General features: G+C 68.4%; 2 protein-coding genes across 3 annotated transcripts; both read right to left on the reverse strand.

Annotated features, from left to right (window-relative positions):
- Window positions 1-3,151: 3,151 nt before the first annotated feature.
- RDH8 (retinol dehydrogenase 8) lies at window positions 3,152-5,665 on the reverse strand. Its single transcript, XM_064636731.1, has 6 exons — window positions 5,546-5,665; window positions 5,307-5,468; window positions 4,606-4,785; window positions 4,438-4,531; window positions 4,170-4,353; window positions 3,152-3,558 (listed from the first exon to the last, which is right to left on the reverse strand). The coding sequence occupies exons 1-6, from the start codon at window positions 5,661-5,663 to the stop codon at window positions 3,319-3,321; spliced, it is 978 nt and encodes a 325-aa protein (XP_064492801.1). The 5' UTR covers window positions 5,664-5,665; the 3' UTR covers window positions 3,152-3,318.
- A 288-nt stretch (window positions 5,666-5,953) lies between these two features.
- GRB7 (growth factor receptor bound protein 7) lies at window positions 5,954-10,326 on the reverse strand. 2 transcript variants are annotated; one of them, XM_064636729.1, is made up of 14 exons: window positions 10,000-10,326; window positions 9,771-9,915; window positions 9,187-9,343; window positions 8,983-9,104; window positions 8,823-8,897; window positions 8,596-8,733; window positions 8,412-8,522; window positions 8,188-8,286; window positions 7,723-7,803; window positions 7,534-7,650; window positions 7,391-7,451; window positions 7,220-7,307; window positions 6,792-6,885; window positions 5,954-6,701 (listed from the first exon to the last, which is right to left on the reverse strand). In XM_064636729.1, the coding sequence occupies exons 1-14, from the start codon at window positions 10,251-10,253 to the stop codon at window positions 6,555-6,557; spliced, it is 1,689 nt and encodes a 562-aa protein (XP_064492799.1). In that variant the 5' UTR covers window positions 10,254-10,326; the 3' UTR covers window positions 5,954-6,554. The 2 variants fall into 2 exon arrangements, with proteins under 2 accessions (XP_064492799.1, XP_064492800.1); XM_064636730.1 differs by having other exon boundaries at window positions 8,823-8,900; window positions 10,000-10,156.
- Between the last annotated feature and the right edge of the window lie 2,405 nt (window positions 10,327-12,731).

A 12,731-nucleotide genomic window follows, 5' to 3' on the forward strand; every position in this document is an offset into this window, starting at 1 on the left:
GAGCTTTCAGCACCAAGAAACGAGTTTCTGGTGCTTAAAGTTTTGCTGAAGTTTTTAAAAATTTCAGTAAACCCCTGTGTGCTAAAGCAGAGCTGGGAAGTGACGGGCACGAGCAGGCTGAGGAGTGGGAATGGGATCCAGGGAGTGGGTCTGGAGCACGAGGGCTGGAGCTGGGACCTGTGAACCAGGCGGGTGTGATGGGACTGTGGCTGTGGTGCATCCCCCGGCTGAGCCACGGTGGGGCCTGTGCTCGGCACAACCAGTTACTCAGTGGAGTAACTGATACACTCGGAGGTGTAAACTAACGCTGCTGTTCCTCCAGCTGCTGGGAAATGGTGTTGGACTCGGCTGTGGTTAATAGGGGAACGATAAAACCCAAGAGCCGTGGGGTGTGGGCAGCTCAGCCCCACGCCCGGACCGCGGGGTGGGCTCAGGGGTTCCGTGGGATGCCGGGAGCTGCACCCACCGTGCGGGAGAGCGATGGAAACATCCCGGCGGCGGGAGGGTGGAGGCTCACACCACCCGCAGCCCTCTTAACACCCGCCTTACCAGGCTGACGTTGCTCGCCCTTGTTTCATTCCCCCCCGACACCTTCTGCCGCAAGGGCTGGACGCGCTTGAGAAACAGAAACGAAAAAAAAACACAACCCAAAAGAAAGTCGGAGGATTCTTTTTTTTCTTTTTCCTCCACTTCCTTCCCAGCCAGGGGTGGCAACCAAAGCGCCGAGGGGTCTTTTCCCCTCGCTGTGTCAGCGCTGGGTGCGACAGTGCCAGCCCCGACAGCCCCCGGGGGCTCAGTCTCACGGCGTCTTCCCATCCCGGCTTTTCCCTGATCCAAACTCCCTCATCCCTCTGCTGCCTGGAACCAACCCCCTTTCAAGGCTTACAGAAACCTTCAGTTGGTGTTGTGACAGAGCGATCCTTATCTGCTGATAGCTGTAATCGTGACAGAGCACGGAGGAACTGGTTTCCCCCGCCGTCGTGTCGAAACACGCTTCCTAACGCCCAAAAAAATCCCATAAAACTCTTCCGGGTGCTGCGCCGCATCCTTGGAGCATCCCGGCCGGCTCCTGCTCCCCCGCGGGGAGCGGCCGAGCTCCCAAACCCCGGCGGAGCCGGGAGGGGACAGCGGGCGAGGGAGGTCTGAGTCAGCGGCGGCACCTCCCCCGTGTCCCCGTCCCCAGCCGTGCCCTGAGTCACGGGCCCCGCCGGCGTTTTCCCACCCTCCGCGTGGGCCGGGTTCCCAAATCCGGGGGGGCACGGAGCCAGCAGAGCCACCTCTGTGCTGAGTGACAGCCTTGGAAGTGTCCCCAGCGCTGGCACCGCCACGGGGGATTCTCTGCAGCCCCGGGGGTCCCGCCGGGACACGCGGGAGCAACACAAGGGCAGGGCCACGACTGTCACCGGGGCACCACGGCGGGGGCAGCGGGTTCGTGTCACGCCTGGTGCCCCCCTCGCTGCGCCGGGAGAGAAGTGAAGCCCCCGGGGAGCTCCCGAGCCGTCCCCTCCGTCCCCTCCGGCCGGGTTATATCTGGCGCCACATTTGCATGGCAGCGAGCCGGCACCTGGCAGCGAAATCCTCGGGGAATCGGGGACACGGGGAGCGGCTGGCGACTGTCACACCCCGGGGGCAGGAAAGTCCCAGCAGACAATTGTTTTTCAGAAGAATCTGCTTCCGACCCGCCCGGCTCCGGCCGCTCCAGCGCGGCACCCGCGGGGCTGCGGCGGTGGTGGGATGGGGATGGAGGGTGGTCCTGGGCTCGGACCGCTGCTCCACGACCACGGCGGGTGCTCCAGGCGGGAGGTGATGCTCCTCAGCCTCAGGCACGACCCAGGTGCCCCCCACAGATTGGGGATACCCCCACCACCAGCAGCTCCCTGTTCCGTCCTCGCTCTGCCCGGGACCCCCGTGAGGGGGGCTGTGGTTGGGGCTGAGGCCATCACAGGCTGCTCCCCCCAGACCTCAAGGAGAGCTGCGGCTCATCCTGCTCCCCCCAGTGCCCCCAGTACCAGCCCCATTGCTGCTTCCCTGGGCACTGGGGGGGTCTGGGGAGGGGGAGGGTCCTGTCCTCCCTCAGCCCCGTTTCCCACAGCTGTGACTCTGTGCCTGGGAGGCTGAGCCGCAGCCAGGGGCCCCCCCCTTGTTGCTCCCCGGCACCGGGCACAGCCCCCCATCCCTTCCCCCCCCCTCCCCCGTCCTGCCCCCCGGCGTGGAGAAAGTTAGTCAAATCTGCAGAAACCGCAGCGGGGGGAGAGGCAGCGACTCTGTCACCGCTTTGATGTCACTCCTGCACGTCCCACAGGTGCTGCCATGGCCCCGGGGCCGCGGTCCCACCGCCGCTTTGCCATTAACTCGTGCGAGAAGGGGGGATTAATGCAAAAATATTTCCTCTCCCCCCCCACACCCCCGCCCCCATCCTGTCCCCGAGGTCCCTGGAGCCGGCGGGGCCCCGGAGAGGCCACGTGCGAGGCACACGGAGCTGCAGCCGCCACCCAGCCCTCGCAGGTGGGGCCGGGGGTCCCGGCAGGGCCCCGGGGGGCTGCGCCGGGGGAGGGGCCGGGCAGGTTTGTGAGCAGCGGCCCCGCAGATTTGGTTCGTGCCGGGCCTCCTGCGGTTTCCCCCTGTGCTCTCCTCCCGGGGCTGTCACGCCAGGCGCCCACGCACCACCACCCGGGGCACACCAACCCTGCCATCGCCCCCCTGAGCTGGAGGGGAGCCCCCCGGGGGCAGCGTGGGGGGCTGGGGTTCCCTGTTCCCAGCCTTTGCCATGCACCCCATCTCCACTTCGCCCCGGTTCCCTCTGCACCCCCCCGTGCCCCTTCTGAACTCCCCTCTCACCCTGCTCCCCCCCTGCCACCTCCTGCACCCCTTGTGCTGCCCCAGGGCCGTGGGGCTCAGTGCTGGAGGGGGGTGACTCAGGACCCCCCCGTGGGACATTCCCGACCCCGCAGCACTGTCCGGGGGAAGGAGGACTCGGGAAGGAGGACACCGCCTCTGGCAGCCGAGGGGTGGCCGGAGCAGATCCCCTGGGGGCTACACGCCCTCGGGTGCAGGGGGCCGGGTGCCCTAGAGAGGGGGAGGCTCTTCCCAGCCCCGTCACGGCCGCCGCTCTCCCGGAGGAAGCCGCTCGGCGTTGCTCACCCGGCGCTGGTTACAAACACCGCTCCCACTTCAGGTTTAATGCGGCGGCGGCCGCGGGCGCTATTTCGGGCCGGGGGCGGGACAGAAACCCCGCGCGGGGTCCCGGCCCCTCGCCCCCCGCCCCCGAGCCGCCCTCCCGGGGGTGGGGTGGGCGCTGCCCGGGGCTGTTCTAGGGGGCTATTTGAAGCCCAGGAGCCGCACGCCCGCCTTGACCTTCCGTGACTTCCAGCGGAGCAGGCGGATGGCGCGGAGCCCGAAGCGCAGCACCGCGTCGTACTTGAACACCAGCTTGTAGAAGGCGTCGGTGACCAGGGCGCCGCTGGGGTCGGCGTGTTTGAGCGCGGCCATGGGCGTGTACGCCACGTTCGTCTGGTGCCGGAACGGCGGCCGGGCCGCCTCGATCACCCGCAGGGTGTGCTGCACGGGGGCACGGCACTGTCCCCTCCCCGTCCCCCCAGCCCCTCCTCAGCCCCAGCCCATTTCTGCCACCACCACCATTCCGCCTCCATCCCTTTAGCCCTGTCTGCATCCCATTCCTCTGCATCTCCATCTCCATTCCTATCCCTTCTTCTTCCCATTCACACCCCATCCCCAAGCCCATCCCATCCTATCCCTATTTTGATCCCATCTCACCTCACCCCATTCCAATCCTACCCCCATCCCCTTCCCATTCTATCCCTATCTCTATCCCATCCCACCCCATTCCCATCCCATCCTACCCCATCTCCATCCCTTCCCATCCCCATTGCATTTCTATCCCATCTACATCCTCCGTTCCCTCCCATCCTATCCCCATCCATCCCACCCCCATTCCCATCCCATCCCACCTCAGCCCATCCCCACCCTCATCCCTATCCCCATCCCCATTCCTCACCACTCCCATTCCCACTCCCAGCCAGGCTCAGCCCCATCAGGATGGAGCTGTCCAGACAGGATCTGCCCAGATGCCGACTGGCCTTTGCTGTTCCTCATTTGGGCTAATTAACACTTCTCTGCCCAGCCCAGCCCAGCCCCCTCCCACCCATCACCTCAGCGATGTCCTCGGGGGTCTGGCCCAGGCTGGCGAACACGTCCCTGGAGTTCCTCAGGTAGAGGTCAGTGAAGATTTTGGCCGTCTCGGGGTCCGTCCGGGAGTAGTCGGCGCGTTCGGCCTCCTCGTACAGCTTCGTCTCGAACTCCGTCACCACGGGCCCCGGCTCCACCAGGCTGATCCTGCCCGGGGAGGGGTTGCTGGGCACTGGGCCCCCCCAAACTCCCGTCCCAGGGGGCTGCAGACTCCCCCAGTCCCACACTCACGCCACGTTGAAGCGCAGGGCCTGCACCACCAGGCTCTCGCAGAAACCCTCCACCGCGAACTTGGAGGCCGAGTAGATGTCGTTGAAGACGATGCCTGGGTGGGTTGGGGGGTCCCGGTCAGGGCTGAGGGCAGGGCTGGCCCCCCCAGGGTGCCCTGTGTCCCCGTACCCTGCAGGCCCATGATGCTGCTGATGACCACGATGTGGCCTCCACGGCGCCGCTTCATGTCCGGCAGCACCTCCTTGACGAGGCGGACGAGGCCGAAGAAGTTGGTGTCCATGAGGCTCTGCATGGCCGCCAGGCTCTGGCTCTCCAGCGGGCCCACCATGCCCACCCCGGCGTTGCTGACTGAGGGCAGGGGGCATCAGTGGGGGCAGACCCCAGGTGGGGGGATCCCACACCCAAGGAATGGAGGGTCCCCAGCGCTTGGAGGGTCCGCAGCGCTCAGAGGGTCCCCAGTGTGGGATGTCCTGGCAGTGAAGGGTCCCTGGTGCACAGGGTGTCCCCAGCACGGGGGGTCCCTGTTGCAGGGGGTCCCTGGTGTGTGTGGTCAGGTCCCTGGCACAGAGGGTCCCCTGTGCTCAGAGGGTCCCCAACATGGGATTTCCTGGGTTTGGAGGCTCCCTGGTACATGGAATGTCCCTGGCACAGAGAGTGCCTGGTTCATGGGGTCAAAGGGTCTCTGATGCATGAGATGTCCCTGTCATGCCCCCCCAGCACTGGGGGCACAAAATGTCCCCAGCCTGGGACACGCTTGTCAGGGACAGCCCCCAGCACAGGGGTGTCCCCACTGCGGGGTGTCCCTGTCACAGAGGTTCCCAGCCCCGGGCTCCCCACGGCCAGGGCGGGAGGGGGGTGCCAGGGCTCACCCAGGACATCCACGTGGCGCCCGGGGATGCTGTCGAGGCAGGCGCGGATGGAGCCCTCGTCGCACACGTCCAGCTGTTTGATCTCCAGCGTCCGGCCCAGCGCCGGCCCCGCCGCCGCCGCCAGCGCCGCGCTCCGGCCCACGTTCCTCATGGTGGCGATCACTGGGGGGGGCACGGGCGGCTCAGCCCTGCGCGGGGTCCCCCCGGGGGCCGGGGGGTCCCTCCTCTGCCCCGCTCACCTTGGAAGCGGCGCTGCTTGTCCCGCGCCAGCCGCACGGCCAGGGCCAGCCCGATGCCCGAGGAGCAGCCGGTGATCAGCACCGTCTTGGGAGCCATGGCACGGCCTGTGGCCCACATCCCAGCCCCCCCGCCTTTATAGCAGCTGCCCCGGCCCTGGCCCCCCCCTCCCCAAATCCGGGCCCTTAATCCTCCCCTGGATAATCCGCCTCCCGCTCCCCGGGGATTTGCGGGCGGCCGCGTGGCTGAGCCACACGTGGTGCCCCGGGCACACAGAGGGGCCTTTGTGCGGGACCTGGGGCACTGTGGGGACACGGCAGGACACGGGGACGCTGCCAGCCGTGTGCCACTGGCAGCGGGGGGCTGTGGGGACCCCCCAGCTCTGCCTTTGGAGAGGACGAGGCAGGAGCTCTGCAAAAATAACCTTTATTGTCACTGGTATAAAACACGTCCCAGTTTTCAACTGGCCTTGTGGGGACGTGGGGGACGCGGTGGTGGGTGCCCCCCTTGCCCCCCCACCCCAGGACCCCATTCCTGGGGACCCCAAAACGCCCCTGGTGTGGAGGCGAGGAGTGCCAGGCCCCCACGGGGACACTCGGGGCTGCTGCTGCTGCGGAGGGGGGAGGACAAAGTGCTTGAGTGTGAGGGGTCCTGGCGAGCCGAGCTGTGCCATGTCAGTGGTGCCAGGCTGTGCCAAACCATCCTGGTGGTGCTGGGCTGTGCTGGGCTGTGCTGAGCTCTGCCATACCAGCAGTGCTGGGCTGTGCCGAGCCGTGCCGTGTCAGTGGTGCCCAGCTGTGCCAAACAATGCTGGTGGTGCTGCTCTGTGCCAAGCCGTGCCATACCGGCAGTGCCAGGCTGTGCCAAACCATCCCAGTGGTGCCAGGCTGTGCCGATCCATTCCATGCCGGCGGTGCTGGGCTGTGCCAAGCCGTGCCATATCGGCAGCGAGGCTGTGCCAAGCCGTGCCAGCAGTGCCAGGCTGTGCCAGGGCATGCGGTGCCCCGGGGCTCAGAGGGCCACGCAGGTGCAGTAGTGGCGCAGTTTGCAGGGCAGGATGCCCCGGTTGATCTGGTGGAACTCCACGAGCTGGATGAGGTCGGCGAAGCGCGTCTGCCCGTCGTCCATGGTGAAGTAGAGCCGACCCTCCTCCTCGCTCTGCCAGGGGGTGGTGGGTCAGGACCCCACAGCTCGGTCCCCCCCGTGCCCCCCTGTCCTCCCCCAGCCCCCCTGGAGCCCCCCACTCACGGGCAGGATGAGGTAGTGTTTGATGCGCTGCAGGTGGCACAGGGACAGCACGAAGCCCTTGGGGTTCCGTTGGCTCTCCCGCACCAGGAAGACGCTGCGAGGACCAAGAGAGGGGTCACTGCTGGCCCTGGGCCCTTCTGTCCCCTCTGTGTCACCCATGGGGTCCCACATACCCTCCACAAACTCTGGGGGCCCAGTACCCCCTGGGAACCCTGGGAACCCCAAACCCCCGGCTCCCAAACCCGTGGGGAGTCCCACCCTCCCTGCGATCCCCCACTCCCCCAGCAAGTCTCCCCCACCCCTACAGGCATCCTGCATCCCCCTGTGGGCCCCAGAGCCTGTAACCCTTGGGCTCCCATGCCCCTCTGCTGTCCCATGTCACTCCCCAAGCCCCGGGGACCCCTCCCTCCCCTCCCAGGGTCCCGTACCCATCCACCAGGCCCTGGCGGCCGATGAGCTGCTGGGTGTCCTCGCGGGAGATGCGCCCGTGGAACCAGGGCTGGGTGCGGTGGATGGCTGTGGGGACAGGGGCATCAGGCTCGGGGGGGACCCCCCACCAGGGGCAGGGAACCCCCCCAGGGGCAGCCCCCCCATCTCACCGGCGCTGAGCGGGGAGCTGTGGCAGGCGGCGGGCAGGCTGTACCGGTGCGTCGTCTTCTTCTGGCCATGCAGAGCAAGGGGTGGGCGTTAGGGTGGGCTCAGGGGGTCCCTCCCCTCGCCCCCCCCCTGCACCCCAACTCACCCTCCAGGCCTGTGCCTCCTCCAGGGCCGCCGTCAGCACCTCGCTGGGGTTCTCGATCACCCGGCCCGTGCACCCCGAGAAGTCCATGGCCACCAGGGCGTTGTCAGAGACGCTTCTCTGCGTGGGAATGGGGGGTCACCGGGGGGTCCCCACGGGCCGGGGCCTGCGGGGGGTGTGGGGGGCACTCACCAGGGGCGTGGGGCCGATCCAGGGGGGTTGGCTCAGCCGCGCCTGCGCTTGCTGGTAGTTGCGGTAGAGCTGCATCCCGTACTGGGGGGGATGGTCCTGTCAGCTGGGGGGGCCTGTGGGGCCTCTGTCCCACTGCGGGGTGGGGGTGGGGACAGGGACCTCCACAGCCACCCAGTGTGAGGATGGGGACCTCTGTGTCCACCCCACATGGGGACAGGGACACCCACCCTGAATCTCTTCCAGCACCGGGATGGGAATGAGCCCCCAGCAACCCCCCAGCATCCCTCTAGAATCCCTCCATATCCCCTCCAGCATCCCGCAGCATCTTCCCAGCATCACCTCAGTATTCCCCCAGTAACCCTCAAGAAATCCCCCAGCATCCCTCTGGCATCTTTCCAGCCTCTCCCCCAGCATCCCCCCGGTCTCCCTCTGGCACAGGGCCGGTCCCACCCCGCCGGGGCTCACCTTGAAGAGCCGAAACGCCGCCATCCAGCAGCTCCGGCTCTGCTCGTCCTCACTGCAGAGCAGCTTCAGGCCCTTCACGCCGCCCCGCACCTTGTGGGGCTGGGGGAGAGGCCAGAGCCGTCACGGGGCAGCCCCGAGTGACCCTGGGGGAGGGGGGGCACAGAGCCCCCCTGACAGGGGGAGGCACAGGGAAGGACCCCCCAGCCATGCAGGGACATCCCCACCTTGATGCAGAAGCCGAACTCGGTGGGGGTCCCGTAGAGCTTCTTGCCCTGGGTCACGTAGTAGATGTTGGACTCGGTGAGGTCAGCGAAGTACTGGAGGTGCCGGGGGTCCTGGGGGGGTGGGGGGCATCAGGCTGCAGCCCCTGGCCGTGCTCCCCCCACCCAAAGACCCCCGTGCCCTCACCTTGGAGGTGCCCTTGGTGGAGTAGTAGAGCCCCGAGCGGCGCAGGGAGAAGTGGAAGCGCTTCCAGACCTTGCGCCCGGGCTCCCGCAGCTGCAGGAACCCCTGGACCTCTGGGCAGCTCCCGGAGTTGAGGAAGTTCTGGGGGGACACGGGGGCTGAGGGGCACAGCGGGGTCCCCAGGGCACGGCAGAACCCCCGGGGCACCTCAGTCCCTCAGCGCCCTGTACCTGGATGAGCTCGGAGTGTGCCATGCTCTTGTTGGCCTCCAGGCAGCTGGACACCATCACCTCGGGGAACAGCGACTGCTGGGGGCACGGGGGGAGATGTCAGCAGAGCCCCGTGGGGTGCTGGGGTGGGGGTCACCCCCGTCCCTTCAGGCCCACGTACCACGTTGCTCTTGAAGAGCTCGTACTTGGCGAAGTTCTTGCGGAACACGAAGCGGCTCTCGGCGCCGGCGGCCCAGGAGCTCTGCACCTCCACCACGGCCTCGTGGTCCTCCAGGCACCGCTCTGGGGGGGCACGGGGGGTCAGCGGGGAGCCCTGGCCGTGCCCCCCCATCCCCCGAGTGCCCCCCCCTTCCTCAGAGCTCACCCAGGGCCAGGTGAGGGTGCAGCTCCACCAGGGCCCAGCTGTGGTCGTGGATCGCCCGCGTCCTGCGCACCAGGGTCTCGCAGAGCTGCCGGGCCGTGGTGCCCGCCGAGGCCTCCAGGGACCGGCAGGCGCCGTCCTCGCCGAACACCTTCACAACCTGCGGCACCACCGGGGCCGTCAGGGCCCCCCCCCGCGGGAGGGGAACCCGCAGAACCAAAGGCGAGACCCCCCCCAGCCTGCCTGGTCCCCTGTTCCCTGAACTCGTGTGGGGGGTGGTCCTTGCCCCAGGGATGAGACCCCTGATTCACGTGGGAGGTGCCCTCATGTCAGGGGGTCCCTGTCCCCAGAGCTGAGCCCCCCCATCTCCCCGGATTCATGTGGAAGGTGCCTTCACAGGGGTGGAGGGGAGTCCCAGGACACCCCTCTTCCCAACCCCCCTGGCTTCTGTGGGAGGGAGATTCGCAGCGGGGGTCCCTGTCCCAGGACCAAGAAACCCCCTCCCCAGCCCCTCAACTTACAGAGGGGAGGGTCCCTGTCCCAGGGCTGAGCCCCCCCTCTCCCCAGCCCCCCCTTCCCAGACTCACGTGGGAGGTGCCCTCGCGGGGGGGTCCCTGCCCCAGGGCGGGGCTGCTGAGGATGGGCGAGTTGGAGGGGCTGCAGAGCTCCGGGAAGGGGTTGGGAATGCTGGGCAGCGACGACGCGCGCGGCTCCTGCTGGGGCGGGGTCCGGCTGCGGGCACGGGGGGGGCTGAGCTCTGTGACACCCCCCGTGCCCCCCCCGCGCCCCCCGAGCCCCCTCCAGACCCCCACCCACCTGTTGCCGTGGATGAAGAGGGGCTGGGAGCGCTTGACCTCAGGCGGCCCCTCACCCCCGTCCCACTCGCTGGGGAGCGCCTCCTGCTCCGCCCCGCCCGGCCCGGGGGGCTCCCGGAGGCTGCTCTGCTGAGCCCCCCCCTCCATGGCATTATCTGTGGGGAGAGAGCGGGTCCAGCACTGCCCAGGGCTCCAGGGACAGGTTTGGGGATCCATGGCCAGGTTTGGGGATCCATGGCCAGGTCTGAGATCCATGGCCAGGTTTGGGGATCCATGGCCAGGTCTGGGTGTCCATGGCCAGGTCTGGGGGATCCATGGCCGGGTCTGGGGGTCCATGGCCGGGTCTGGGGGATCCATGGCCGGGTCTGGGGGATCCATGGCCGGGTCTGGGATCCATGGCCGGGTCTGGGATCCATGGCCAGGTTTGGGGGATCCATGGCCGGGTTTGGGATCCATGGCCAGGCTTGGGGATCCATGGCCAGGTTTGGGGGTCTATGGCCAGGTGTGGACAGCCCCCATGGGACGCTGTGCCAGGCTCCACATGGGCCACGCGCCACCAGTGCCGTGATGCTGCTGAGGGGATCCCACCCCTGACACCCACCCAGGGGGTGTTTTAACGATGCCCAGACAAACAGGACCCCCACCCAAGGGGGGGCTGGCTGAGCCCCAGGTGGCTGCCAAGGGTTGGGGTGTCCCTGTCCCCCCAGACCTGTCCTGGTGCTGGGGACAGAGGTGTGACACTGGTGCTGAGCACAACCCACCACGAGTCAGCTGAGAATCCCCCACATCCCTCAAGGGACCCTCACAGTGCCCCAAGGTCAGCACTGAGGGTCTGTGGGCACCGGGAGACACCAGCTGAGCTGTGCCAGGCTGAGCTGTGCCAGGCTGAGATTTGCTGGGCTGAGCTGTGCCAGGCTGAGCTTTGCCAGGCCGGGCTTTGCCAGGCCGGGCTTTGCCAGGCCGAGCCGTGCCGGCGCCGTGGGGAGCAGGAAACGGGAGCGCGGCGGCGGCTCAGCCCAGACACCTCCTCGGGTCCGGCCAAACCAGTTCTGGCGGCCGCTCCCAGCTCCACCTCACCGCCCTGGCATCCGGGGGCGAGGGAGCCGGCGCCCGCCGTGGGAACTGCCGCCAGCCCCCCACGTCGGGGGAACCCCGGAACACCCCCCAGTCCCGCTGGTGCCGGTGCCACGGCGCTGGGGGGGCTCGGACACGCTCCGGGTCCGGCCCTGGAGTGACCAGCACGTGGCACACGTAACACACACGTAACACACGCGTAACACACACGTGGCACCTGCGGCCGTGCCGGTGGCACTCGGTGGCACTCGGTGGCACTCGGTGGCACTCGGTGGCACTCGGTGGCTGCGGCCCCGGTGGGGACGTCCCGGGAGGCCGCGGGGACTCGGGTTAATGATCCACCCTCTGCCTCTGCCCAGCCCATTCTGTCCCCTCCCCGTGCCCATCCCCGCCTCCTGCCAGCTCTCAGGGCCAAGTCCATGGCCGGGCAGGACCGGTGCCATCCCATCCCATCCCTGTCCCCACAATGTCCCCGTCCCCATCCCGGTGTCCCACCAGCACCCTCCGCTCCATCCCCACTCCCTGCCCTGGCTCTGCTGGGGTCCCCCTGCCTGGCCAGACCCCGGGGGGACACGGGGACAGCCAGGGGTAATGTGGGGTGACGGTGCCCATGGTGGGACACGGCGCAGGGACACAGGGGGATGTGACAGATGGGGACCCCGAGGGGCCCTGGGATGGGGACACAGCCCTGCCACCAACCCAGCCCATCCCCGTGGCCTCAGGTCACCCCAGGGCCAGCCTTGCCCTGGTGGCCCTGATGGGGCTCTGACAGGGTGATGACCATGGCAGGGGGACGCACAGGGTGTCCCTGGGGTCTGGGACAAACGGGGGGACCCAGGGCCTTGGGGCTATGGGGGAAGGGGACAGTGCCCACCGGGGTTATGGGGTGGGGGACTGGAGGGGGTCAGGACCACTGGGCTGGGCCACAGGGCCACCAGGATGATGGAGCAGGGGGACCAGGGCCACCACCAGGAAGGGACAACCCAGGGCGAGCAGGACTGGGGGGCAGGTGGATGTCGAGGCTGTGGGGTGGGGTCTGGGGGCCACCAGGGCTACAGGAAGGGTTCCAGGGCCCCCAGGATTAGGGGTCAGAGTTCCAGGGCCACCGGGATTAGGGGACAGATTCCCAGAGCCACCAGGATAAGGGATAGAATCCCAGGGCCACCAGGGCTAAGGGAGGGGGTCCCAGGGCCACCAGAATAAGGGGACAGGGTCTCAAGCCCCCCAGCTGTGGGTGGGGGTCCCAGTGGGTGCCCAGGTGGGGGGACGGGGCTCCCAGGGGCACAGAGGCGGCGGGGAAGCCACCGGGGTGGCAGAGAAGGAGGAAGAGCCGGGAGGAAGGCGGGAGGGAGGGAAGGGGCAGGGACCCAACGAGGGGTTTGGGGTCGTTCCCGGCGGGATGGGGCTGACCCCCTGGGATGAGCAGCGGCCCCCCCGACCCAAAGAGCCCCCGGCACGGCCCCGCTCCTACCTGCAGGCGCCCGCCGCGTCCCGCCACCCTCCCGCCGGACCGGGGATTCCTGTTCTCCCCGGGTTTATCTACCTGCGCCTGCCCCCGCCCCCGCCTGACATCACCGCGCCCCGGGGCTCTGCCCGGTCCCGGCCCCCAACGCACCCGGGGGGGGGGGGGGGTGCCCAGCCCGGCCCCGTGCCGACCCC

The sequence above is a fragment of the Pseudopipra pipra genome, chromosome 26 (assembly GCF_036250125.1).
Source record: "Pseudopipra pipra isolate bDixPip1 chromosome 26, bDixPip1.hap1, whole genome shotgun sequence".
NCBI lineage: Eukaryota > Metazoa > Chordata > Aves > Passeriformes > Pipridae > Pseudopipra > Pseudopipra pipra.